Below are 24,774 nucleotides of genomic sequence, written 5' to 3' on the forward strand. Positions count from 1 at the left end.
GTTGCGGCGAGCGGGGGCTACTCTTAGTTGTGATATGTGGGCTTCTCATTGTGGTGGCTTCTCTTGTTGCAGAGCATGGGCTCTAGGTGTGCAGGCTTCAGTAGTTGTGGCATGCGGGCTCAGTAGTTGTGGCTCACAGGCTCTACAGCACAGGCTTAGTAGTTGTGGCTCATGGGCTTGGTTGCTCCATGGCATCTGGGATCTTTCCGGACCAGGGATTGAACATGTGTCCCCTGCATTGTCAGACGGACTCTTAACCACTGTGCCACCAGGGAAGTCCCTACACACCCACTTTTGGATTAAAGTGTATGTGGGTTTACTGGTAAAAGAGGTAAATTGCCAACTGCCTTAAGAATATTTTTCCCTGAGTGTATTAAATGTAAATGTGATAATGTCTTCTTACTGGCCTATTAAAGAATAACAGGAAAATAGATGAAGATAAGTTAGGTCCTAGAATCAAGTAGGTTAATTTTCTTTACAACAAGTTGAGAGGGGGATCAAGATGGTGGAGGAGTAGGAAGCAGAGTTCAGCGTCCTCCACAGGAACATTAAAAATACATCTACAAGTGGAACAATTCACACAAAACAGCTACTGAGCGCTGACAGAAGACCTCAGATATCTGAAAAGACCGGGTAGGACAAGAGGAAAAAGAAAAAGAAAGAATCAGGATGGGGCCTGCGCCCCGGGGAGGGAGCTGTGAAGGAGGAAAGATTCTTGAACCTTGGGAAGGCTCCTCATCAGCGGAGAAACTAGACTGGATGGAGGGGGGAGTTTTGGAGCCTAAAAAGGGTAGAGCAGCAACTGGTTTGTGGAAGGCAAAACAGAGAGTAACCTGCACAGAGAGTCGGCACCGCCACCCTGTGCTCCCCAACCTGAGATACTCCTCTGTTGGTGAGGGTGGGAGTCGGGTGCTGAAGCTCACACTACAAAGCTCAGTCTCAGGGAGAGGACCAGGATTAGGTGCGGAAACAGCCTGAACAGTTCAGGCTGTGGCAACTGAGGGTGTATTAGGAAGAAGCCTGGGCCCTCCAGAGAGGCAAGGCACCATTATTGGGAGAGGCATGAGGAGAGGGGCAGGACCACCATAAAATCTCCTTTCCCTGTGAGCACTCCCAGGCAACAGGACTCCACCTACAGGAGCTCTGGGAATGGGAGCGAATTTCTGCCACCATCTTGGGCTGCAGAGGCTGGCACTGGCTGCCTCTTCCAGGCCCTGCCCCTGCTGACCTGGAAGGGCGCAGACAGTTCCCCAAACTAGAAATTCTGCCAGTGGGTCGCAGGGCCCGCTCCACTGACCCAGAATGGTGCAGACAGATTCCCCTACTGGGAATTTTGCCAGCGGGCCACAGAACCTGTCCCCACTGACAGACAGATCCAGCCACTGGGAATTCTGCCAGTGGGCCCAGGACCTGCCTGCTGTCCTGGAAGGGCACGGATAGTTTTCGTGACTGGGAAATCTATCAGTGGGTGCCAGAACCCACCTAACTGTCCTGGGAGGGGACAGATAGCTTTCCCTGCTAGGAGAGCTGTCAGTGGGCGCCCGGACCTGCCCCACTGTCCCAGCAAGGTGTAGAAAGCTTCCACAACTGGGAAATCCATCAGTGGGTGCTGGAACCCACCCTGCTGTCCCAGGAGGGCATGGATAGCTCTCCCTACTAGAAAATCTGTCAGTGGGTGCTGGGACCTGCTCCAGTGCCCTGGGAGGGTGCAGATAACTCCCCCCCACTAGGAAATTCATCAGCAGGTGCCAGGATCTGTCCCGCCATCCCGGGAGCACGCAGAAACCTCTCACTACTCGGAAATCTGCCAGTGGGTGCCGGGACCCACCCTGCTGTCCCAGGAGGGCATAGATAGCTCCTCTCACTAGGAAATTAGCCCAGAGGAGGGACTGAAACCACAGCTGAGCCCCAGGGCTATGTGACTAATGAAGAAGAGCTGAAATCTCTCCTCGTGGCTGTGTGAACTGCAGAGTTACACTTCCACTACCAGCTTCCTAAATTCAGCACCTGCAAAACAGCTGAAAGGACAAGTGCTCCTGCAGCTGGGATGGGTCTGGAGTTAGCAGCTGTGGGCTCTGTGGGCATGTACACATTGGGGGTAGGGGCAGACCAGAGTTCAAGCTGCCTCCATAGCTCCCACAGCGGGTCCAGGTGCATGACCACTATAGTACTGGGACCTAACCTCAGTGGACCTGCTCCAGTGGGCAGGTGAAACCAATGCCTAAGAGTCACCAGGGCCAAGTTCTGGCATACTCAGGGTTAAGGCGGGACCGAGAGCGGTGCCAACAACAATATACTTTGTGAGCCCGCACAACAGGCAAAAGGGGACACAACAGAGCACATTCACAGGTAAACAGCTCCAAAGGAGGAAAACTCAGTGGCTTCCCTCCAAGTGGGAGTACTCCAGTCCCACCTACCTCATACCACAGATCAGAATCACAGCTAAGAAACAGATCTGGGGACCTCTACTACAACAACTAGGGAGCAGACCTCACCCCTGACAAGGCAGTGACAACCACAAAGCAAAGAGGAGGCCTGCTCCATATCTAGGGTAGGATCTGATCACCACAACACCAATCAAACCCCCATCAAGGGGATAACAGCACAAGCCTCTGGACCAAACTCACCCACCAGGGGGCAGACTCCAGAAGCAAGAGGAACTGCAGTCCTGCAACCTGTGGAAAGGGGACCACAAAACAGTAAGTTTGACAGAATGAGGCGACAAAGAAATATGTTGCAGATGAAGGAGCAAGATAAAAACAAGAACAACTAAATGAAGAAGAGATAAGCAATCTATCTGAAAAAGAATTCAGAGTCATGATAGTAAAGATGATCCAAAATCTCTGAAACAGAATGGAGGCACGGATCAAGAACATAAAAGAAAAGTTTAACAAAGACGTAGAAGAACTAAATAACATACAAACAGAGATGAACAAGACAATTACCAAAATGAAAAATACACTAGAAGGAATCAATAGCAGAATAATTGAGGCAGAAGAACAGATAAGTGACCTGGAAGAAAGAATGGTGGTAATCTCTGCCACAGAGCAGAAGATATTCCATGCTAATGGAAATCAAAAGAAAGCTGGAGTAGCAATACTCATATCAGATAAAATAGACTTTAAAATAAAGACTCTTACAAGAGACAAGGAAGGACACTACATAATGATCAATGGATCAATCCAAGAAGAAGATATAACAATTATAAGTATTTATGCACCCAACATAGGAGCACCTCAATACATAAGGCAAATGCTAACAGCCAAAAAAGGGGAAGTTGACAGTAACACAATAATGGTGGGGGACTTTAACACCCCACTTCACCAATGGAAAGATCATCCAGACAGAAAATTAGTAAGGAAACACAAGCCTTAAGTAACACATTAGACCACATAGAATTAATTTTTATTGGACATTCCATCTGAAAGCAGCAGAATACACTTTCTTCTCAAGTGCTCATGGACCATTCTCCAGGATAGACCACATCTTGGGTCATAAATCAAGCCTTGGTAAATTTAAGAAAATTGAAATCATATCAAGCATCTTTTCTGACCACAATGCTATGAGATTAGAAATAAATTACAGGGGGAACCCTCCTACACTGCTGGTGGGAATGTAAATTGATACAACCACTGTGGAAAACAGTATGTAGGTTCCTAAAAAAACTAAAAATAGAACTACCATATGAGCCAGCAATCCCACTACTGGGCATATACCCTGAGAAAACCATAATTCAAAAAGAGACATGCACCACAATGTTCATTGCAGCACTGTTTACACTAGCCAGGACATGGAACCAACCTAAATGTCCATCGACAGATGAATGGATAAAGAAGATGTGGCACATATATACAATGGAATATTACTCAGCCATAAAAAGAAATGAAATTGAGTTATTTGTAGTGAGGTGGATGGACCTAGAGTCTGTCATACAGAGTGAAGTAAGTCAGAAAGAGAAAAACAAATACTGTATGCTAACGCATATATATGGAATCTAAAAAAAAAAAAAATGGTACTGATGAACCTAGTTGCAGGGCAGGAATAAAGAGGTAGACATAGAGCATGGACTTGATGACACAGGGTGGGAGGGTGAAGCTGGGGCGAAGTGAGAGTAGCATCAACATATATACACTACTGAATATAAAATAGTTGGCTGGTGGGAAACAGCAGCATAGCACAGGGAGATTGGCTTGGTGCTTTGCTATGACCTAGAGGGGTGGGATAGGGAGGATGGGAGGGAGGCTCAAGAGGGAGGGGATATGGGGACATGTGTATGCATATGGCTGAAATGCTTTGTTGTGCAACAGAAACTAACATGGTATTGTGAAGCAATTATACTCCAATAAAGATGTATTTAAAAAAAGAAAGAAAAATCAGTTACAGGAAAAAAGCAGTAAAAAACACGAACACATGGAGGCTAAACAATACACTACTAAATAACCAATGGATCACTGAAGAAATCAAAGAGGAAATCAAAAAATACCTAGAAACAAATGATAATGAAAACATGATGACCCAAAACCAATGGGATGAAGCAAAAGCAGTTCTAAGAGGGAAGTTTATAGCAATACAGTCCCACATCAAGAAATAAGAAATATCTCACATAAACAACCTAACCTTACACCTAAAGCAACTAGAGAAAGAAGAACAAACAAAACCCAAAGCTAGTAGAAGGAAAGATCAGAACAGAAATAAATGAAATAGAAATGAAGGAAACAATAGCAAAGATCAATGAAACTAAAAGCTGGTTCTTAGAGAAGATAAACAAAATTGATAAACCTTTAGCCAGATTCATCAAGAAAAAAAGGGAGAGGACTCAAATCAGTAAAATTAGAAATGAAAAAGAAGTTGCAACTGACACTGCAGGAAGACAAAGGATCATAAGAGAATACTACAAACAGCTATATGCCAATAATATGGACAACCTGGAAGAAATGGATAAATTCTTAGAAAGGTATAACCTTCTAAGACTGAACCAGGAAGAAATAGAAAATGTGAACAGACCAATCACAAGTAATGAAATTGAAACTGTGATTAAAAATCTTTCAACAGGAACTTCCCTGGTGGCACAGTGGTTAAGGATCAGCCTGCCAATGCAGAGGACATGAGTTTAATCCCTGGTCCTGGCAGATTCCACATGCTGTGGAACAACTAAGCTGGTGCGCCACAACTACTGAGCCCGTGCGCCATGACTGCTGAAGACCGCACACCCTAGAGCTCGTGTGCTGCAACTACTGAAGCCTGCGTACTCTACAGCCTGCATGCTGCAACTACTGAAGCCTGCGTGCCTAGAGCCTGTGCTCTGTAACAGGAGAAACCACTGCAATGAGAAGCCCACGTACCTCAAGGCAGAGGAGCCCCCACTTGCCGCGACTAGAGAAAGCCCACGCACAGCAACAAAGACCCAATGCAGCCAAACAAACAAACAAACAAACAAACAAAATCTTCCAACAAACAAAAGTCTAAGACCAGATGGCTTCACAGGTGAATTCTATCAAACATTTAGAGAAGAGCTAACACCTATCCTTCTCAAACTCTCCCAAAAAATCACAGAGGAAGGAACACTCCCAAGCTCATTCTATGAGGCCATTATCACCTTGATACCAAAACCAGACAAAGATATCACAAAAAAAGAAAATTACAGGCCAATATCACTGATGAACATAGACACAAAAATCCTCAACAAAATACTAGCAAACAGAATCCAACAACAAATTTAAAGGTTCATACACCATAATCAAGTGGGATTTATCCCAGGGATGCAAAAAGGTTCTTCAATATACACAAATCAATCAATGTGATATACCATATTAACAAATTAAAGAATAAAAATCATCTAAAGAGATGGAGAAAAAGCTTTTGGCAAAATTCAACACCCATTTATGATAAAAACTCTCCAGAAAGTGGGCATAGAGGGAACCTACCTCAACATAATAAAGTCCATATATGACAAACCCACAGCAAACATCATTCTCAATGGTGAAAAACTGAAAGCATTTCCTTTCAGATCAGGAACAAGGCAAGGATATCCACTCTTGGCACTGTTATTCCACATAGTTTTAGAAGTCCTAGCCACAGCAATCAGAGAAGAAAAAGAAATAAAAGGAATACAAATTGGAAAAGAAGAACCATATTCCCCAACACCATACACAAAAGTAAACTCAAAATTGATCAAAGACCTAAATGTAAGGCCAGACACTGTAGAACTCTGAGGAAAACATAGGCAGAATACTCGTCAACATAAATCGCAACAAGATCTTTTTTGATCCACCTCCTAGAGTAATGAAAATTAAAACAAAAATAAGCAAATGGGATCTAAGTAAACTTAAAAGCTTTTGCATAGCAAAGGAAAACATAAACAAAACAAAAACCCCTCAGAGTGGGAGAAAATATTTGCAAACAAAGCAACCAACAAGGGATTAATCTCCAAAATATACAAACAGCTCATGCAGCTCAGTGTATCAAAAACAAAACAACCCAATCAAAAAGTGGGAGGAAGATCTAAATAGACATTTCTCCAAAAAACACATACAGATGCCCAACAAACACATGAAAAGATGCTCAACATCATTAATTATTGGAGAAATGCAAATCAAAACTACAATGAGGTATCACATCACACTGGTCACAATGGCCATCATCAAAACATCTACAAACAATAAATGCTGGAGAGGATATGGAGAAAAGGGAACCCTCCTACACTGTTGGTAGGAATGTAAATTGGTACAGCCACTATGGAGAATAGTATGGAGGTTCCATAAAAAACTAAAAATATAACTACCATACATATGACCCAGCAATCCCACTCCTAGGCATATACCCAGAGAAAACCATTATTCCAAAAGATACATGCATCCCAATGTTCATTGCATCACTATTTACAATAACCAGGACATGGAAGCAACCTAAATGTCCATCAACAGAGGAATGGGTAAAGAAGATGTGGTACACATATACAATGGAATATTTACTCAGCCATAAAAAGGAACAAAATAGTGCCATTTGCAGAGGCGTGGATAGATCTAGAGACTGTCATACCGAGTGAAGTAAGTCAGGAGAAAAATATCGTATAATATTGCTTATACGTGGGATCTAGAAAAATGGTACAGATGAACTTATTTGCAAAGCTGAAATAGAGACACAAACTTATGGATACCCAGGGGGGAAGGGGAAGGGGTAAATTGGGAGATTGAGATTGACATATACGCACTACTATGTGTAAAATAGATAACTAATGAGAACCTACTGTATAGCACAGGAAACTCTACTCAATGCTCTGTGGTGACCTTAATGGGAAGGAAATCTAAAAAAGAGGGGATATAATGTATACATATAAATGATTCCCTTTGCTGTACAGCAGAAACTAACAAAACATTGTAAAGCAACTATACTCCAATAAAAATTAATTAAAAAAAACAAGTTGAGAACTTCCCTGGTGGTGCTGTGGTTAAGAATCCGCCTGCCAATGCAGGGGACACGGGTTCAAGCCCTGGTCTGGGAAGATCCCACATGCCATGGAGTAACTAAGTCCATGCACCACAACTACTGAGCCTGTGCTCTAGAGCCTGCAAGCCACAACTACTGAGCCCACATGCCACAACTACTGAAGCCTGCGCTCCTAGAACCTGTGCTCCACAACAAGAGAAGCCACCAAAGACCCAATGCAGCCAAAAATAAATAACAAATAAATAAATAAATAAATTTATTTCTAAAAAGTTGAAAGGAAAACTGAGATTATGAAAAATATTTTGACTCTCAAGGTATTGAGCATCACTGACTTTCACTGGTAAATGAAGTTCAGCAAATTGGCAAATTTCATTGCCCCTTTTTCTGACTGTTTACTGATTAAAGGAATGGTTGCTGCAAATATTTACACCAAGACATAGTTAGGGAACAGTTGGTTAAGTGGCCTCCAAAATATTTTCAAAAACTAGAATAAGAATAATTTTACAAACTTATTTGGGATTATGCCTTGGAAGGAACCAAACACCAGTGTACTCTTTCTTGTAGCCTCAGTCTACTTCTTGCCATTTCCTTTCTCGCATTAATACTCATATCTTTTAGATGGGCCATGGTTCCTGTCTCTCTTTGATTAACCTTCTATGATTTTTAACCTGTGAGCACAGATATCAGTTCTTCTTTTCAAGAAAGGGATTGAGAATAACTGTACGTGACAATTTCTCTCGGTCATGTATGATTTAAACTTGAACTATTTAGGCACAACCTCAGCTAGTGTATTCTAGGAGCTAACTGAATGATGCTGTGTGTCTTAGTTCAGGCTGTTCTAACAAGGTACCAGAGACTGGGTGGCTTATAAAGGGCAGAAATTTATTTTCACAGTTCCAGAGCCTGGAAGTCTGAGATCAGCATGCCAGCAAGGTTGAGTTCTGATGAGAGTCCTCTTCTGGGTTGCACACTGCCAGCTTCTCTTTGTATCCTCACATGTTGGAGAGCAGAGAGAGGAAGCAAGCTGTCTTGTGAGTCTCATGAAGGCATTAATTCCATTCATGAGGGCTCCAGCCTCCTAACTTCATCTAACCCTAATGACCTCCCAAACACCCCCACTTCCTAATACCATCACATTGAGGGTTAGAGTTTCCATGTATGAATTTTGGGTACATACAAACATTCCGTCTGGTGATAAGATCCCAAGGTATTGTGGTTATGGCAGGTATTGTGGTCATTAGAATATTTTTCATTCCCAACATTTATTTGAGGATAAAGAACACATTCCTTGTTGCTGCCTTCATTTACTATGGCACATTCATCCTGAATTGATTACTAATTAAGTGTTACAATGCTACTGTGAACAAGATCACCAAGGACCTACCAGACAGATTCCACGGACTTTAGTCTTTATCAAAAATGATGATGATACCAGCTACAAATTCCTTTGCTTTTTCTGAGGGACTCATTTAATCCTTCCAACATAGTTGAAACTGACTTGTTAATATTCTCATTTCCAAAGAGCCACCTGCTAAGGGTTTATATAAATAAAACAATCTAATAAGTAAATGGCAAATCCAGGTTTCAAAACCTAATATGTCAGATTCCAAACTCCACCTCCCTATCCACACCATAGACACCTGTGCAAATCACATGTATTGAACCATCACTTATTTTCTGGAAAGCCCTATACTTTACTTCTAACACACTAATGTTCACTTGTCTCAAACCTCGCTGTTACAAATTCTCTATGTTTTCAGTAATTTATCATCCACTTCCAATGTGGAGATGAGTTGGCCAAATAACAAATATTCTGATTATTTTATACAACAAATAAAATGAAATTATCAACTGGCAATTACTTCTGAGATCCTAGTGATCAATAAAATTAATAATTCTAATAATTATAAAATAAACACATTTAATTATCCCCGGTGATTCATGTAGATTGCTCCATTATTTCTCACCATAAATTTATGAGATGCGTGATAGACAAGACCCTTGAGAGTTATGGCCCCTGCACCAGATAGTGATTGAATTACAAACATTTCAGGGAGTCCTCTGTGGAAAACACAGAGCTAATGGCTCTGTGGATTCAAGGTAACAAAAACCTATCTTATGCTACCAACTTACATGAATATGGGAAATGATTGGAGGAAGAAATTAAGATGACATTCACTAATGGGTAAAATGTGGGGGAACAGAGCAGAGCATCACCAGTGCCATCAGCAGAGAGACCAGAAGTCCAGAAGTTCAGCACTTCACCTGGACCACAGTGAAACTAAGTGCATGCCCTCAACTCAGCAATGTGCTCAGAGCTCCAAAAGATGGGTTTTATTTACTGCCTGATTCACAGCACAGGCTGATTACTATCAGTCCATGAGCTTCTCCCATGTTTCCTTTCCTTCTAGAACATGTTCCTTCATGTCTATGTGGTTATGCTGCAGGGGGACCACAAGGTCAGGACTATTATAGACCTTGCCCTTTCTTTCTGCCATTTTCTTACTGGAGACCTATAGTCCTCCACAGGCTGGTCCAGCATCCCCAGGAATACTGGTTCTTTTCAGGAGAATATGGGTGTGGAGGTCCTAATTCCAAGAGAATTGTATTTTCTCAGCAACACCTCACTCACAAGGGAGAGATCACATCTAGTCACACCCTCTCCTCTAGAGTGACAGAGTCCCCTTCCTAACCTGGACTCCTTGCCTGAGGGCACGCTCACCACATCCCTGCCCCTCAAGAAAAGCTGAAGTCACAGCCCTCGTGCTGTGTGTTATTTTCAGTGGACAGCTTTGGCGAACAAGGAAGGGACCCAGAACAGACTTCTTTCCTTCACCTCAACTCTATGAGGATATGGAGCATTGGTACCAGTAGCGCCTCTTGTGCCCATCCACCTTCCTGGAGAGTCCAGATGAATCTGGGTGAGTGTCTCCTGGTTCTTGAATCTCCCAATTCTTGGTTGATGATCCTGAGTTTTATTTGGCAGTATATACCAGATACCTGCCCCTCAATTGAAGGATCCTCGGGGGGAGTGCCCCCAACTGAAAGAAACTTCAGAGCCTGTTTGAAAGACACTGGGAATAAAGTGCCCCCCTCCCCATTTGAAAGATACTGAGATAGCCCAGGTGAAAGATACCAGGATTTGCTCAGTTGAAAGACACAGAGCCTTCTGGGCTGACTGGTTAGGTAGGAGGCTGACCTGACATCTTTCCTCAATTCAGCTACCCTAACAGAATTGGTCAGGATAAGAGTGAAGATATCACATAATAGCTTTGCTCCTAAGAAGAGGGACTTCTTCTTCAATGCTTTCTGAAGATCGTTCTTCCCTGGTTGACTCCTAAGTGCACTGACTGCTCCATCTCTGTGCCCTTTCCAGGCTTTTCTTCTCTGTCTCAGTCATAAAAGTTGAAGGTTTTCAGAAGCTTTAGGTCATCTTCTCATTCTACCCGTCTACTCCTAAGGAAGGACATCTGTTACCATGTCCTGATTTCCAAATAGGCAACAAACAGTTGCAAATTAATATATCCAGGATGTACATTGTTGTAGTTTCCAGATCCACATGTTCATCTATCAATGGGAAGTCTGCTTTTAGATGTTTCTTGGGCACTTTATAGACTACATCTGTTTTTCCCCTTCTTGACATCCCTCCCTTCTGTTTCTGGTGAGAGAATCCCTTGTCCTCTACTTATCGTTGTAACATGAGACATAATTGAAATTCATTGATTATGATTACTATTTTTTCATCTCTTTCTTTTCCAAACTGAAAGCTCCAAAGGAAGAGGCTTTTTATTTTTTCAACTTTTGTATTCAACTTTGTATTCTCAGAACGATCACATAATCTGACATAGAAATATGAAGTTTTAAAACATAACTGACTGGAAAAAATGAATGAGCTAGGTGAATTCATCATAGTTTTTCAATATTGGTTGCATATTTAAGCTATTTCTTTTTTAAGAATAAACAAATCCAAGATGTCTTCTGGGGAAGAATTTCATCAACTAAAGAAGAAAGTAATTTGAGAAAAGATGAAGTTGAATATACTTTGTTACATTTGAGTATATTATGAATGTGAACATGGTATCATATGAACAAAACTATTTTAAACACCATACATAGTATGACTGAGATAAAGTAGATAACTACTACATGAATACATTAGACACCTTAGCATATTAATCACTGTCACTTTAAATTCCTGTCCTGATAATTCCAAAATCTACTATATCTGAGTCTAGGTCTGATGCTTGCTCCTTCTCTTCAAACTGTGTTATTCACCTTTTGGTAAGACTTGTAAATTTCAATTGAAAGTTGGACGTGATGTACTAGGTAAAAGTAACTGATGTAATCTGGCCTTTAGAATGAGGTTTTATATTTATCTTGCTAGGAGTTGGGATGTGTTTCCCGTTTGCCATAGCTGTAGAAGTCAGAAGCGAAAACTTCCTCTTTTGTCGATGATTTTTTTTCTCCCCTGTTGTCATGTGGTTTCCCTAGAGAATTCTTATATAAAATCATACACGTGCAGTTCTTTTCTGTTGTAATCCCCTGTTATACAGGGATCCTGTTGATGTGATGGTAGGTATGGGGAGGGGAAGTGTTCTATAATCCTATGATTAGGTCTCAGTCTTTTAGTGAGCCTGTGCCCCTGGGCTGTGACTGTCAAAATTTCAGATGTTTCAAAAAGTGGATTCAGTTCTTTCAAATGAGGAAAGTCTTTTTGTTAAAGTCAAACTTAATGTAAATAATGTTCTTTCTAAGAATGGCATTTTAATTATGACCTGGTCTCTGTTTTTGCCCTCTTTGTTTTATACGTCAGCCACGCTGCCTTATCCTTCTGGATTGGTCTTCTTGAAAATCATTCCTTAGACCTACTCAATAAGTAACCACCATGGGAGAAAGGTCTACGTCTTGTTCACTATTGTATCATCATTAGCACAGAGTACATAATAATTACAAAAGGTATAAATAGTAACAAATAATATTTTCAGATTTTCCATTAGACCTCTCTTCAGAAGCTTCTGCTGACCTCCCAAAAGAACCTTATATTAAAGCAATTAATAGGCATCATTAGATTATTTAGTACATTTCTACTGAGCCTCTTGGTTCATTACTCTCCATCTCACAGTGAAGATGCCAAGCAGTGAAGATGTATGGCATATGATGCTAGGTAAAATTAGACTTCTTTGCTTTCCTGATTTGAGTCTTTATAATTGTATAAATTCTTTCTCATTTAGTATTATTCTGGGCAATGGTTGTCTTGCTGCTTCTGAATTATTTTATGTTTCATCTTGAAACAGAAACCAAAATAGAGAAGTAAAAATAGAAACATAAAGGGGCCATACCATTATTTTCCATAATTTTCGTTACACATTTTTGATTTTCTTTCTCCATTCACCTTTCATAGAAAGCTGTCATTGCATTGGATGCACTGAGGCAAAAGGAAAACAAATGCAACTCTGACTATGATGAGAGTGAAAGAAGTAAAGTGACTCCCCAGGTGAAACAATGACAATGGGAGTTCTTCTCTTCTCTTATTACCCTCCACCTACTCCAGTATGGGTTCTGCTGATTAATCCCACCAAATCAGCTCTCAGTAAGGTCAGTGCCATCTGTTTCCCATGTAGTGGATGATTTCAATCTACAGAGCAGCTTAGTGACATTCAACATCCTATTAATCAAACTGATGGTAAATCATTGTAAGTAATTAAATATGTCATGATTTATAGTATATCAAATATTAAACATGTTGATGTGAGTTGTCAATACATCAAATCCATGGAGTCTCTTCAGAGACAAAAATATTTCAAAAAAGGGAAAACCACGCCAAGAAAAAATAAACCACTTCCATTCTAGGTCCCACCCTATTTCTCTCCTCCACTTCCTAAGGAAAACCTCTCAAACCAATTTTCTATACAAACTGTCATTCCCTTCTCTTATTCATCCTTCCACCTTCTCCATGATGGTTTCTGCTGATTAATTCTACCAAACAGGCTCTCACTAAGGTCGCCAGTGCCACCTATTTTCCAATGTAAGGGACAACTTCCATCCATACTTTTTACAAACGCATTGAGTCTTCTAAGCAGTCTCAGTTTGTAAACATGGTCTTATCACCGTCCTCTCTCCTCTGTTATCATATGGCCACTCCACCTCTGCTTCCTTTGTGGTGTTCCCCCCCTTTTAAGGTTGGAAGTCATAGGACTCATTTTATTTCTTTTTAAAAATTTATTTATTTAGGCTGCATTGGGTCTTTGTTGCTGCGCGCAGGCTTTTCTCTAGTTGCGGCGAGGGGGGGCTACTCTTTGTTGCGGTGCGCAGGCTTCTCACTGCTGTGGCTTCTCATTGCAGAGCACGGACTCTAGGCATGCAGGCTTCAGTAGTTGTGGCTCATGGGCTCTAGAGTGCAGGCTCAGTAGTTGTGGCGCATGGGCTTAGTTGCTCTGCAGCATGTGGGATCTTCCCGGACCAGGGCTTGAACCTGTGTCCCCTGCGTTGGCAGACAGATTCTTAACTACTGCACCACCAGGGAAGCCCCATAGGACTCAATTTAAGTCCTTTTCTCATTCTATACTCTCTTCTCATTTGACCTCTTCTGTTCCTATGCCTTCCAATTAATGGAATTGCTTGTAAATTGCAAACTCAAATATCCAACAGACATTTGTAGTTAGATGTCTACCAGCCAACTACAGAGAATATGTACAACTTTTGTGTTTATATCCTCACATGGACTGATGTACCTTCTGCAGAGAGAAGTCAATTTTTTACCTTCTCATTATAGCAGTAAATCTAACTGATATTAATTTCTAACATTAATTAGTATTAATTTTAAATATAATAAATATTATTTATACTGTCTTTAGGTTATTTTCCCTACAAAAATCAAAGATACAAGAGAGCATGAGCTGTATTTGTTGTGTTTACCTCTATATCTGGAGGGATACAACCTGGCTTAGGGGAAGTCTATTTTACTTCTAACTTGAATATAATACTGATGGGTAAATGAATTGTACCATCAATTGTTTAATCAGATTGCACATTCAGCCTTGGTTTTCTTTTTTAAAGATGAAACTAATACCAGAAGTTTTCTATAGAAAGAATTTAATGAACAAAGAAAATAATAAATTGACTAAATACAAAGAATGTATTTTTTCTCTGAAACTACAGTGTAAATGTGCACATAATATTGTATGAACAAAAATAATTGTAATCTTTATAAATAGTTAAATAAATAAATATTTAAATAGATAGATCAGCATGGGCATCTGTGAGGAACAAGTGCCTGTAGAGAAGAACATCATGTTGCTTAATATTCCTGAAAACATTTGACAAATTAACTCAATTCAGGGCATCATGAGAGCAGAAATGAGTCTTTGACATGGCAGCACAGGTGGAAGTGTGGTCTCGTTAGTGAGAATCATTTCTGTGTTGAACCAGGTGTGTGTCGTTCCTTCCTCCTGAATCTTTCTTACAAGTTTGTTGATGAAGAGAAGGATCTCATGACTTCTGCTCTGACAATCTCCCAGGCACAAGGGCTGTACTTCTTCTCTTGCAGATAGACAGTGATTCTGTGGAAGTATTTCCTCACAGCCAGGATGGAGTCCTCCTTCAGCAGGGGAGTCCCTCCCAGCCCCACCTCCTGCATCAGACAGGCTTGCAGGTCAGTGAGCTGTTGATAAAGTGCAGTGCAGAACTTGTCCAGGAGGGTCTCATCCCAAGCGGCAGCCGAGCCCTCTGTGCTGAAGAGCTGGAAGGTCTGCTGGATCATCTCATGGACGACAGCGATGGCTTGAGCCTTCTGGAACTGGTTGCCTCCAAACGCCTCCTGGGGGAATCCAAAGTCATTTCTGTCCTTCAGGCAGGAGAAGGGGGAGATTCTCCTCATCTGTTGCAGGAGCATCAGGGCCCTCGTGTTAGCCAGGCTGTGGGTCTGAGGCAGGTCGCAGCCCAGAGAGCAGTTGGAGTTGCAGCTGAGCAGCACCAGGGCCAGGAGTAAGGACAAGGTTGGGGCCATCGGGGATCCTGCAGATGCTGCCGGCCTGGCAGAGGTGGGGACTCTGTGAACCTTGCTCTCTAGGTTCTCTGAAGACCTTCCTTCAGGCCTGGGTCTTAAATGGGAACCCATTCGTTTCCATTTTCTAAACGTTAATTTCTACTTCTGTTTTTGATTTTCACTTTGCACTCTCCAAATGGGTTATGGCAACATTTCTCAACCATTATTTTTTCCATTATTGCCTCCTCTTCCCCTGCCCACAGAGCCTTCTTAGATAGCTTTTTCCTAATTGCCCCCCCATGAAAGTTTGAAAACACATAGGTACTGAGTATTTATATACTCCATGAATATCTGCATACATAGAAAAAAAAAGTGAAAATTTTACTGGTTTTATTCAATGCAGGGTTAAGAATGAAAAAAATTTGAGCTAAACATTATATTTAAAAGTTGAGAACTAGGGACTTCCCTGGTGGTCCAGTGGTTAAGAATCCACGCTTCCACTGCAGGGGGCACGGGTTTGATCCCTGGTCAGGGAACTAAGATCCCACATGCTACGCAGTGTGGCCAAAAAGAAAAAATAAAAAGTTATTGACAACTAATTTAACTTTATAACTAAGTTTGCAGAGTAACTTTTTTTTAGTCAAAAGATATATTTGAAGAAGCTTACTGATTTTCTAAATTAAGCTCTATATTATAAACATTTTCTCATGCCATTAAAAATTACTCAGGGACTTCTCCGGTGGCGCAGTGGTTAAGAATCTGCCTGCCAATGCAGGGACACGGGTTCGAGCCCTGGTCTGAGAATATCCCACATGCCGCGGAGCAGCTAAGCCTGTGTGCCACAACTACTGAGCCTGTGGTCTGGAGCCCATGAACCACAACTACTGAACCCCGTGCGCCTAGAACCCATACTCCGCAACAAGAGAAACCACTGCAATGAGAAGCTCGGGCACCGCAACAAAGAGTAGCCCCCGCTCGCCGCAACTAGAGAAAGCCCACACGCAGCAACAAAGACTCAATGCAGCCAAAAATAAATAAATAAATTTATTTTTTTAAAAAAAGACAGATTTAGATAAAAGACAACTTAAAAAAAAAAAAGAATCCGCCTGCCAATTCAGGGGACACGAGTTCAAGCCCTGGTCCAGGAAGATCCCACATGCTGCAGAACAACTAAGCCCGTGCACCACAACTACTGAGCCTGTGTGCCACAACTACTGAAGCCCGTGCGCCTAGAGCCCGTGCTCCACAACAAGAGAAGCCACCACACCACAACGAAAAGTAGCCCCCGCTCACCGCAACTAGAGAAAGCCTGTGCATAGCAACGAAGACCCAATGCAGCCAAAAATAAATAAATAAATAAACTTAAAAATATTACTCAAATAGAACATCTACAATGACTGTATAATGTTCTAGTCTATGGATGTAGCCTTGTTTAACATTTTACTTTTTTTAGATGAAGAATATTTCAAAATTTCATAATTACCAATCATGTTGGGAGAATGTCGTTGGGTATAAAATTGTACCCAATTTGACAAAGTATAATTACGAAATCAAAAGACATCACCTTTTTTAAAGTTCTTGAGACCTAAAACTAATTTGTTTTCCAAGGAGTTGCTGAAATTTATGCTAGGACTGTGGTAATGTCCATTTTATTGCTCACTTGCTAATCTTTTTTCCAGTTAAATAAAAATTTGATACTGGTTTTACTTTGAATTTGTATAGGGTATTTGATATAGAGTGAAATTTACCTAATTATGCAGAGTAACTTTTAATGTAATATATTTCCTTATATAAATAGTAATATATCAAATTATAATTTCAAATAAAAATTTATATAAATATTTCATAATAGTACCAATGTATAGATATATTTTAAATAAAATCATCAGAACTGCTAAAACCACTGAAAATTTAAATTATTTACTTAGCATTTATTTTTAGGTAATTAACTATTAATTTTGATTCATATCATAAAATTTTTAACTTCACTAGCTGCTAGGTATTCATCTAGATATTGTCAACAGTTTTCTGTTTAGAAATAGGCATAATTAGTGATGTGCTAAATAACTTTAGTAGAATTAAATAATAAAATATAACCTATTCGTGCTTAATTCCCAAAGCCCAAATTACACCAAGGCTCAAACATAAGCAGCATCCGCAAGACAGCCAATGGCAGCTCATAAGTAAGTAAAGGACACTTCTCACATTATGACTCTGAGATCAAGCAAATGATGGCGAGAAAGTCCTGTAATGAACAGTTAAGTCACCATAGGTTGTAGCACTGATCCTGCGTGACATTTGTTTATATTTCATGAACTCAGTGTCAATGCTTCTCACATCATATACAAGAAAACCTGAAGAGCAAAATGAATACAAAGGAATAAGACTTTGTTGGATAAGGTTGACCTTTGAACACCAAAGCCATTATAATGGCTGAGATTTGTTCATACCCCAGAAAACTAATGTTTGCACCCATGGGAGCATCCCCAATGAGAATGCGTAATTTAGGCAACATGAAAAATTGAATTGTCGTGATGTGGTTCGAGATTCTCCCCGGAATCGCGGTCATGGCTGTGTGCTTGTTCATCCCGGGAATGGCCACTGCACGCATCCACAGGTTCACTAACGGGGGCAAGGAAAAAAGGGTTGCCCATTATTCATAACAGTGGAATTTGATGGAAAGAAATAGGCGCATCTCTGCAGTTAATCGTTACTATGTGTCAAAGGGTTTGGAGAACATTGATTAAGGAAGCATTTTCCTGATTGATGAAAAATAACTCAGTTATGCTTGTCTACCCCTGCTAGAAGGTTATGCAGTGTATTGTGTAGCATGCAGTGTATCTTGTAGTGTGTAATAAAAATAAAAAAGTAAAAAAAAAAAATTGAATCATTCTCCATATTTTTTCATTAATGTTCAAATTTCCCTAAGGACCTCCAGAAGTTCCAATCCAAGTCTGTTCTTTTAAACAGAATGAATACATCTTTGTATTTGACTCATAACTGGATAAATATTATTATCATGGAAAGAATTAACTTTCATCTCCCATCTTGAATTCTTTTATTTTGCATAGGAAGTCATGTGGCCTCAGCCCTCTATATTCCTGCTCTTTACATGGTAGTATGTGATAATCTTTGGCAAATTAGCTCATTAGTAACTGGACTCTATCCATTCCCTGTATTATCCCTGGCAGCAAGCCCAGTGTAATCATGCAAGTAATTTTTTTTTAATAGACTCATCTATGTATTTTATTTTATTTTCATTGAAGTATAGTTGATTCCAATGTTTGTTAGTTTTTCTGGTGTATAGCAAAGCGATTCAGATATATATATATTCTTTTTCAGATTCTTTTCCATTATAGTTTACTAGAAGATATTGAACATAATTTCCTGTGTTATACAGTAGGACCTTGTTGTTTTTCTATTTTATATATAGTAGTTTTTACCTGCTAATCTCAAACTCCATTTATCCGTCTCCCCCATTTCCTTTTGGTAACCATAAGTTTGTTTTCTATGTCTGTGAATCAGTATCTGTTTTGTAAATAAGTTCATTTGTATCATTTTTTGATTCCACATATAAGTGATATCATGTGATATTTGTCTTTGTCTTACTTCACTTAGTATGATAATCTCTAGGTCCATCCATGTTGTTGCAAATGGCATTATTTCATCCTTTTATATGGCTGAGTAGTATTCCATTGTATATTTATATACCACATCTTCTCTTTCCATTCATCTGTCGATGAACATTCAGGTTCTTTCCATGTCTTGGCTATTGTGAATAGTTCTGCTATAAACATTGAAGTGCATGTATCTTTTCGAAATAGAGTTTTCTCCAGATATATGCCCAGGAGTGGGATTGCTGGATCATATGGTAACTCTAGTTTTCTTTTTTTAAGGAACATCCATCCTGTTTTCCATAGTGGCTGCACCAATTTACATTCCCATCAACAGTGTAGGAGGATTCCCTTTTCTCCAAATCCTCTCCAACATTTATTGTTTGTAGACTTTTTGATGATGGCCATTGTGACTGGTGTGAGGTGATACTTCATTGTAGTTTTGATTTGCATTTCTCTAATAATGAGCAATGTTGACATCTTTTCATGAGCTTATTGACCATCTGTATGTCTTCTTTGGAGAAATGTCTATTCAGGTCTTCAGCCCATATTTTGATTGGGTTGTTTATTTCTATGTTATTGAGTTGTATAAGTTGTTTGTATATTTTTGTTTGTATAATTAAGGCCTTGTCAGTTGCATAGCTAGCAAATATTTCCTGCCACTCCATAGCTTGTCTTTTCATTTTGTTAATGGTTTCCTTTGCTATGCAGAAGCTTATAGTTTGATTAGGTCCCATTTGTTTATCTTTGCTTTTATTTCTATGCCTTGGGAAACTGACTTAAGAAAATATGGCTACAATTTATGTCAGATAATATTTTGCCTATATTTTCTTCTAGGAGTTTTATGGTGTCACGTCTTGTATTTAAGTCTTTAAGCCATTTTGAGTTTATGTTTGTGTATGGTGTGAGGAAGTATTCTAACTTAATTGATTTAATTATGGCTGTCCAGCTTCCCCAAAACCACTTGCTGAAGAGACTGTCTTTTCTCCATTGTACATTCTTGCCCCCTTTGTCAAAGATTCATTGACTGTAGGTGTGTGGGTTTATTTCTGGGCTCTGTATTCTGTTCCACTGATCCATATGTCTGGTTTTGTGCCAATACCATGCCGTTTTGACTTCTCTAGCTTTGTAGCATTGTCTGAAGTCTGGAAGGGTTATACCTCCAGCTTTGTTCTTTCTCCTAAGGATTGCTTTGGCAATTCTGGGTCTTTTGTGGTTCCATATAGATTTTAGGATTATTTGTTCTAGTTCTGTGAAAGATGTCATGGGTAATTTGATAGGGATCGCACTGAATTTGTAGATTGCTTTGTGTAGTATGGCCATTAATTCTTCCCATCCAGGCCCATAGGATAACTATCCATTCCTTTGAATCATCTTCAGTTTCCTTTATCAATGTTGTATAGTTCTTGGTTATAAGTCTTTCACCTCCTTGGTCAGGTTTATTCTTAAGTATTTTATTATTTTTTTGATGAGATTTTAAAAGGGATTGTATTTTTACTTTTTCCTTTGATATTTCATCATTAGTGTAAAGAAATGCAACAGATTTCTGTATGTTAATCTTGTATTCTGTTACCTTGCTTAATTAATTCATAAGTTCTAGTAGTTTTTGACTCAACAAGTAATTTTACTAAAACACTTTCTGAGATTTTCTCCTCCTCCTGGCAGACATTTACGAATGACCAATCTATTTTGCTTCCTCACAGCCATATTTACTGGGATTATAACAGACAATGGCTAACATTTTCACTCTACTCCTGCTGATATCAATAATGCCTACTGAGTTTATTGCTAAAATCACTTGGATTCTCTTTCCTTTAAGGTGCATGTGGCTGGGGATTCGAGTTGCAAGATCAGCACAATTTTCAGCCTGTGCCCAGAACTATATTAAACATACAAGGATGGCCTTGTCTCTAATTTGTCCACTAGTATGTCACAATAGAAAATAACTAGACTGGTGTCATATACAGAGCCAAGGATCTAAACTCAAACTCTCTCTGATCCTCATAGCTCACAGCAACCAGACATTTACCACATTACTCTTTCGTGGATCTTTACTAATGTGATAATTACTACCTTTATCCTGAGATTTTTTGGAAACTCCTTACAAAAAATGATGAATATTTTCATCCTGTGTTTTCATTCCATCCCATGAGACAGTGGGCTCCTTTTCAGTTTGATTTCCAATATTTGACATATAATAATTAAAGCATTATGGCAGGTTGTAAATCAAGAGTTTGGATTCTGAGTCCTTCGTCTACTCTTTTTGCCTGCTAACCTGCTCATTCTGCTCAGTATGACTATATTCTTATTTCTAGATGCGTGTAACCTTTAAAGACCTTTAAATTCATATATTGATGTCCTAACCACCAAAGTGGTGATATCAGGTGGCGGACCCTTTGGGACATGATTATGCTGTGAAGATGGAGACCTCACAAATGGAATTAGGGCCGTTATAAAACAGGTCAAGATAAATCCCTCCCTCTTCTGCCCTGTGCTGATACAAGGAGAACTCTGCAGTGTGAGACCTGAAGCAGCCTCTCACCAGAACTGGACCACGCTGACACCTAGATCTTGGATTTCCAGACTCTAGAACTGTGAGCAGTACATTTCTGCTCTTTACAAACTACCCAGTCTATGCTCTTTTGTTGAAGAAGTCCAAATAGTAAGACATGACCTGACCTATTGTATCCTCAGAACACCTCCCAGAAGTCTGTAAAATACTTAAAGGGAGAGACACCATCTTACCCAACCCCGTTTCCTAGACAGCTAGTCCAGTCCCTGTCATTTCAGGAGCTCAATCAATATTCATGTAACATCAATCCACAATAATGGTAATGATAGGAGAAATAATTATACCAACATATATTAGATAGATATGATGTGAGAAGACAATAATCTAAAGATACTTTAAAAGTTCTTCATGGTTCTACAGAGGAAGTGATAATGGAATATTGTGTGAGGTTTTTTTTGTTTTTTGGGGTTTTTTTTTTTGGCTGTGTTGGGTCTTCATTGCTGCGTGCGGGCTTTCTCTAGTTGCGGCGAGTGGGAGCTACTCCTCATTGCAGTGCACAGGCTTCTCATTGCAGTGGCTTCTCTTGTTGCGGAGCACGGGCTCTAGGTGCGCGGGCTTCAGTAATTGTGGCACGTGGGCTCAGTAGTTGTGGCTCGTGGGCTCTAGAGCACAGGCTCAGTAGTTGTGGCGCACAGGCTTAGTTGCTCCATGGCACGTGGGATCTTCCCGGACCAGGGCTTGAGCCCGTGTCCCCTGCATTGGCAGACGGATTCTTAACAACTGTGCCACCAGGAAAGCTTGTGTGAGGTATTTTTTTAAAGATTGTTTGCAGGAATATTTTCTTCAAGTTTGCATTTCTAATATTTGGAAGATCTGGTGAGTGGAAGACTCACTCTTCACTCAGTGATTCTCAAGTACTTGCAAGGAGCTGACTGATCATTCTTTTCTTGTCTCCCTCAGGAAATAAGGAAACAACTTGTAATGTGGCTACACTTGTGGATATTTTCCTCATAGGCCATGCCTTTGGGCATCAACTTGAATGTTTCTTTCAAATAGTCTATGATGCTGTGAACTCTGAGTCACATCCATATCATCTTCCCCAAGCTGAAACTGTGGAATAAGAATTTTTTGTCAGATTGTTTTTAATGAAGTGTGTGCAAGCAAGAACATTAGTTGTTCCCCTCCACCCCACCCAGAACTTCACTAGGACAAATAGTGTAAAGATGAAAAGTGGTCTCATGCCCTGAACTTGTCTCCTCATCCATTAGTCATCCAATAATTTCCCAACTTCTTTGCAATTAGATTACCATGAGGATAAATCCAGGCCACGCAATATGAGCAGAAGTGCTCTTGCCCTGTATAGTGCTGGCCCTTGAAAACATCCACGCGGTCCGCCAGACTTTTTCCCTTTACCACTGAGTGGAATAGATTCAAGTACTACAGACAAATTTGGAGTCACCTGTTGATGATGGAAAAATCCACACAACAGTGGGTACCCGTGTCCTCGAATCACTCTTTGGAGCAGAGCCAACCAGAATATTCACCTGATCAGGAAGGCCTGCATTGTGCCCTTAAAAGAAGAAAAGATACATTTCTATTATGATCAAATTCCTGACAGTTTGCTGTTTACCTGTTACAGCAGCCAGCATTAAGTTAACTGACAAATACCTTTAACAACATACTATCCTAAAAACTTTACACAAAAAGAAAATAAACTTCATAGGTTGAAAATAGCAATACCCCCCAAAAACCTAAACAGGCCTTTTATTATTATGAAATTGTTTATTTAAGAAAAGAGATTGTGTTCTTCTGTCTAAATATATTTTTGTAAAAGTATGATTTTCATTTCAGACATTTATCAGCTTGTGAGGAAATGTGAATCAAGATTGCTTTGGAACACTAAGCAAACACTAATCTGATTAGAGTGTCACAAATATAATTTTCGTTTTATTTGTTGACATTTCTTTGAGGATTCTTACATGAAGGAAAGGACCTTTCAGTTTCCACTCTGACAACCTCCCAGGCACAGGGGCTGTATTCCTTTGCCTTCAGGTAGAGATGGATTCCGTGGAAGTACTCCTGGGCAGCAAGTCCCAAATCGAGACAATCTAGATTGCCTTTTCTCAGCTGCTCCAGTTGGTCCAGCCTCTGATCAAGGTTAGAGAGAAGTTTATCGAGGAGGGTGTTGTTCCAAGCAGCATGGCTGCCCTCCGTGGTGAAGAGGTTGAAGTTCTGTTGGAGCATCAGTTGACAATAAACGGGTGCCTTGAGTCGTCTGGATTTGGGTGATATTCTCTCTTTTCCAAGGAACTTTGAAGTCGGTTCTGTCCTCTAGGCACGACTGAAAGGGGATCCTCTTCATCTGTCTTAAATATATGAAGATTTCTTTGTTGCCAAGAGAGCAAGCAGGGATGGAGCAGAGCATCACTCCTGCCGCTAGCAAATAGATCTGGGCCATTGAGAATTTCAGTGAGCCACAGAGCAGCGGGCGGGCACTGCTAAACAAGCAGCAAAAAAGGTTCCTTCCCTGGGTCCTGGGACAGCGCGCTTCTCTAGGCGGCCGCAAGAGGGCGCAGGATGTCTTTTTTAATCGATCTTGTTAGGGAAACGCCGATTTCTGAGAGTCTGCAGTTTTCAGCGGGTCTGGCAGCTCGAGAGAAAAGGCGTTGAAGCCTCAGAGACCAACTTTGTGCTGCTTTAATAGTGAGAGAAACACATTCATTTCGGAAGCCCAGAGGGCTGAGGAAGGAACTTTGTCGCGGCCGCGCCAGCGACATTTTTGTCTGGTTGGAAGCTGGAACCTTGTATTTTCGGGGCTGCCCCTGAGTTTTGTGCTTTATTTTCGCACAGAAACTTGAGCGAGTCCATTTTGGAGAAAGAAGCCGTTTTCTGAGGGGTTTGAAGCTGGGAATCAGAGCGAGCTGGGGCCGATTTTACAGATTCGGGCTCGTTTCTGGCGCTGTGCTGCGACGGCCCAGAGAAAGGGGAACGCGGCGGCGGCGGTCGGACGCCCGGACAGGGTGGGGACGCCCTGGGGGTGAGTCGGAGCGCGGCCACCACCGGGGCCGAGGACGCGGGAGCTGAGCGCCTCTGTAGATGCTCTGGGACTTCATGATGTCTTTCAAGGATACAGCGTTAACATGGGGGAGGAAGTACTGAATAACTGAAAAGTGGGAATATTTTAAAACTCACAGCATTTTATTTTGAAAATTTTAAAT

General features: G+C 40.7%; 1 protein-coding gene and 2 pseudogenes across 1 annotated transcript; 1 reads left to right on the forward strand and 2 right to left on the reverse strand.

Annotated features, from left to right (window-relative positions):
* Positions 1-18,303, forward strand: part of LOC141278964 (NADH dehydrogenase [ubiquinone] 1 alpha subcomplex subunit 1 pseudogene) — a 30,250-nt pseudogene extending 11,947 nt beyond the window's left edge.
* On the reverse strand, positions 14,906-15,558 carry LOC117312610 (interferon alpha-4-like). The gene has a single exon (XM_033858046.2). It carries the CDS (start codon positions 15,449-15,451, stop codon positions 14,906-14,908), a length of 546 nt encoding a protein of 181 aa, XP_033713937.1. The 5' UTR covers positions 15,452-15,558.
* Positions 18,304-23,503: 5,200 nt separating the features above from the next.
* LOC117312796 (interferon alpha-H-like) lies at positions 23,504-24,014 on the reverse strand (annotated as a pseudogene).
* Positions 24,015-24,774: the final 760 nt, after the last annotated feature.

This window comes from Tursiops truncatus, chromosome 6, assembly GCF_011762595.2.
Source record: "Tursiops truncatus isolate mTurTru1 chromosome 6, mTurTru1.mat.Y, whole genome shotgun sequence".
NCBI lineage: Eukaryota > Metazoa > Chordata > Mammalia > Artiodactyla > Delphinidae > Tursiops > Tursiops truncatus.

Coding starts and splice junctions, on each gene's coding strand:
- LOC117312610 (XM_033858046.2), bottom strand. CDS start 15,451: ATGGCCCCAACCTTGTCCTTACTCCTGGCCCTGGTGCTGCTCAGCTGC.